The sequence below is a fragment of the Cylas formicarius genome, unplaced genomic scaffold (assembly GCF_029955315.1).
Source record: "Cylas formicarius isolate icCylForm1 unplaced genomic scaffold, icCylForm1.1 PGA_scaffold_10__41_contigs__length_53128322, whole genome shotgun sequence".
In the NCBI taxonomy this organism is placed as follows: Eukaryota; Metazoa; Arthropoda; class Insecta; order Coleoptera; family Brentidae; genus Cylas; species Cylas formicarius.
This window is the reverse complement of record NW_026844214.1, coordinates 49,417,886-49,422,275: the sequence shown is the minus strand read 5'-3', so window position 1 is coordinate 49,422,275 and position 4,390 is coordinate 49,417,886. Positions and strand designations below refer to the sequence as shown.

The 4,390-nt window shown below is 33.3% G+C and overlaps 1 protein-coding gene across 1 annotated transcript; it reads right to left on the bottom strand.

Moving 5' to 3' along the window:
* Window positions 1–54: 54 nt before the first annotated feature.
* On the bottom strand, window positions 55–3,790 carry LOC132708101 (proteasome subunit beta type-6). Its single transcript, XM_060680222.1, has 5 exons — window positions 3,631–3,790; window positions 3,512–3,579; window positions 3,330–3,461; window positions 3,003–3,277; window positions 55–244 (listed from the first exon to the last, which is right to left on the bottom strand). The coding sequence occupies exons 1-5, from the start codon at window positions 3,670–3,672 to the stop codon at window positions 117–119; spliced, it is 645 nt and encodes a 214-aa protein (XP_060536205.1). The 5' UTR covers window positions 3,673–3,790; the 3' UTR covers window positions 55–116.
* Between the last annotated feature and the right edge of the window lie 600 nt (window positions 3,791–4,390).

The window sequence follows — 4,390 nt, the reverse complement described above, 5'->3', positions numbered from 1 at the left end:
TTACTTATATTAGCGTAAGTAAATAAAAAATACATAAGTTTGAATAATTATTTTTTATTTCCACAAATAAAAACGCCGTTACACTGAAACGAGTAGCCTATCTAGTTGCGGAAAAATTAATCTTCATTAAATTTAGGTAAGTCGGTGCCCAAGATGACTTTCCTTTCGATGCCCTTTTCTGTAATGATTCCTAATCGCACCACGCCCCCAGAGGAACCGTCCCTAGACATTGCCAGTGCGAGAGCTGAAAAATAATTAATAGTGCCAACTCTAAAAATTACATTTTTTAGATAAATCTAAATATTGTATTACCTTGACGTGCAAGGGGCTCATAACTCGTTATAATTATTAAAAGTGTTTGAAAGCCTTTGAAACACTGCTTCAGTAAGATGCAAAAAGAAGATAAGTCATCTAGTTGTTGTATGACTCAAGGCATCAGCATGCGATGCGATGTACAGGGTGTAATATATAAGGGGACGATTTTTGGGTCCATTTTAAAACGAAACCTTCATATGAACATGTCCTAAACGTCTTAACTTTTGAGATAATAATAGTATATTATGCAACAAGTGAAATATCTCCGAAAACATCCGATTGCTCCCAAATCCGTGCGGTAAAATCCTGGAAATATCCGAAGTGCCTCAGATTCGTGGGAAACGAAACTGACGTGGTAAAGTGACGCTTCCCGCACGCTAGATCGATGGGTAATTAGGTATTTTACAGACGGGAGTAGAAAAAATAGATTTTTTAAATATCTGTAATACCACTTTAGAGATTTAAATGAAATTTGGCACCAGTGGCGGGCGCACGGAATTTCACATGTCCATTTTTTCGAACATTGATGGTACGCCACTGATTTCTCCTAAAATAAAAATTATTCTGACAATCTCCAATGATTTTGAAAGAAATTCAATGTCTTTATTTTTTCGCTTTAAAAACCTTTTTTCTGTTCGCTCATAACAATATCGTTAATATGACAGCATGCAGAGACTTATTATTATTATCATTTCTTAGTCAAGTACGAATATGAAATACCTAAATTTAAATAAATAAAATAAATTTAAATAAGAATCGTGTATTATTTATCTGTTGTTAGGATGTTATGTTATTTCTTTAAAACTGTAAAACTAAAAAGTCTTCTAATATTTTTTTTTTCTGAAGGACACTAGTTGGTAACTAAAAAAAGTTTTCGATTTAATCAGTACAATGGCGACCTAGTTAACCAAAATACTGATTCCCTTAAAATAATAATGACATTTGCATTCATTTATGAGCAGATTTGATCTCTTTTTTTTTTAATCAGTCGCACGGTTTTCACTTTAAAATAAAAACTAATTGTTGACTATCAATCATGAAATTAAATTTGTTTGGAAATGGTTCTAGGAATAATTTTTATTTTAAGAGAAATCAGTGGCGTACCATCAGTGTCTGCTACAAAAGACATGGGAAATTCCGTGCGCCCGTCACTGATGTATTAAAAAAAAAAAGTGGTGTGCCAAGTTTCATTAAAATATCTAAAGTAGTTTTACAGATATTAAAAAAAGATATTTTATTTTTGGAAACTTTATCACCCTGTATCTCAAAAGTTAAGACGTTTAGGACATATGTTCATATGAAGTTTTCTTTTTAAAATGGACCCAAAAATAGCACCCTTAATTATTGACATTCAATTAGAAAACGCCTTTTATACAGAGTAAAGCGAGTAAGGAAAATAGTCGCGCTAAAATCAGAGATGAAAACTCAAAAGAACTGCGTCGGTGATATATTTCCTGCTCATCAACGACGAGAAGGTTTGTAAATATTTGGCACATAGAAAGCTTTTCCATGAGTTCGACAGTATCTTTGCTCATCACTAAACATCACAATTATGTATTTGTTATGGTGCAAATGGTGTGCAGAGGTAGGTGAAAGAACAGTTTCTGATGCTATTTATAGAAGTTAGAAGGAAAAATGAAAAAAATACCGCATTACGAAAAATCTGAGCCAATACGGCAAACTCTTAAAAATACTATGATCGCTACCAAGGAATAAGTAACTCAATAAAATATCATAAACAAGCAGTGGATGACTGATAAAAGACTTGGAATGATGATGCTTAGGAGAACTGGTAGTATAAACAGCCAAGAACAAATGATTGAATACCAAAAACTGAACAGTAAAAAAATCGTCATTACTGATTTTTGTAATAAAAAAAAATTGTCATTGCTTATTTTTACAATCAAAAAAGCTTCATTGCTGATTTTTATTAATAAAAAATCATTATTGTTGTTCATTAGAGTGAAAAAGATTCGTCACTGCTGGTTGAATAGTCAAAATAATCGTCATCCCTGAATTTTATAGTAAAAAAAAAAATTATAATAAAAAAACATCGGTCAAAAAAATCTTATTACTGATGTTTATTGTCCAAAAAGCCTCATTGCCGAATTTTATAGTCGAAAAAATTGTCATTACTGATTTTAAGTGGCCAAAACTATTATGAAAAAATTAAACAAAAGTTGTCGAAGCTATAGCGTTCTAAGAATTTTGGAGGTCACCGATATTGCTACATTAAGCTAAAAATTAATGTAAGATTATCAGCCACAATAAGGTAGTGGATTCTCAACTTTTTTTGGACACGCGAGCATGTGGAAAGACGCTAATCTAGAAAATCTATTGTTACGGAGAAAAATCGAAGGTACGAGTAGTGCATGAATCAAACTCACTCCAAGAAAACAGGAGAAACACTCTAGACAGAGATAAATGGAGAGAAATCGCAAAAACCGTCACATGAGTACAATATTGTACAACTTTTTTTTCTTTACCCTCTATAACTCAAAATAATAAATGAATAAAAATGAACATTATTGCATCAATAGCCTATAAAAAAATATCTAATTAATCTCTTATATTTCACGCTTGATGGACTTTCAAAAAAAAAATCTCAAAACTACAGGTTGAGAGTTATCCAGTTGTAGTGTTGAGATAGAGATATAAAATTGCAGTACCCTTGAAAATTTGCTTACTGTTAGTGACAAATTTGATGCACTCTTCTTTGGTCATATTCGGCTTAAAGTTGGCGTCGACGTAGCCATAAACGTAACTGGACCCGGATCCCCCGATAGAGACTGGTTGTCTCACGCACATTCCACCAATGGGGATGGAATAAATTTGACCCCCTTTCTTCTTGTCCCAACCAGCGACCAAAATTCCGGCCATCAACGAATCCCTGTAGTTGTAGCAAAGCTCTTTAAATACAGCCGCCCCGACTTCCACCAACGGATCTTCACCTAGTTCCATTCTAAAACGAGAGCTTTTGATATAACCAAACATTCGATAAGTAATTATCATACCCGTGAAAACCTAAATGATACGATACAATATCGGCAATCGCCTGTGTGTCGGCGGCGGAGCCCGACCGACAACAATAAATACGATCCGTAACCCGAGTTAATTTGTCCGTTACTCGATTAGCAATATAGGCTCTGAAAAGTAAAATGGTCATTATAAAAACGGTAATTATAAAAGCACTTGCCCAGTGGTGGTTCGAGAATCAGCACCGATAACTACACCTCCCTGAAATTCTGCTGCCATAATAGAAGTCTAGAAACAGTCATCCTAAGTAATAAAATTAATGAAAAGCGATTTTCTCACCCCAGTGCTAAGAGCAGTATTCATCCAGTCGTTTCCCTGCATGGCGTCTATTTTATAAACGTTTAACGGAGCTAGAATAATGCAACTAATAAAAACTGCTTGTAATCTAAACCACCACAAATGAAACAGGTTAGCATCAGTTAAAAGGAAAAACAAATTTATTAACATCCTCACAAACTCAAACCCTGGTCGAATGATCCTTGTTAAATGGCTAATAGAAGTAAAGAAGATATGTAGAATTTAATAGATTGGCAAGAAAAGTAATTTCGTACGCACAAACTTTCGTTATAGTCATAATTTATTTATTTAAGAGGTAAGAGTAAAAGCACAAATATATCAGAAACAGGTAATATAAAATAATATAAGATGCAGTTAGCAGTAAATTACATAATTTTCTGTTTCATTATAAATATTGTAACGTGTCTACCACTAAATTGCAAGAAAATTGGCAGATAAAATTACAGACTATTTTTTTCCACTAAAATAATCAAGTCCAATTTGTCCTAGAAATATTGCACAATTTGCAATTGCAATGCTATCATCAAAAAATTACCTGCCAAAAATGAATTCATTTTTAACAGCAATTTTTATCTAATAAAAATAGATGCAGAAATATTGGATTGTATTTACCGGGAATGAGTTATTGTGTGTGCAAAGGAGTTTGTGGTCAGCTGTGCCTAGAGTGTGTGCCCAAAATTAAAAATTAAGGACATGTCGACAATGGGGTTTACTAGTTCAACATTGTGTATTGCTGCATTCC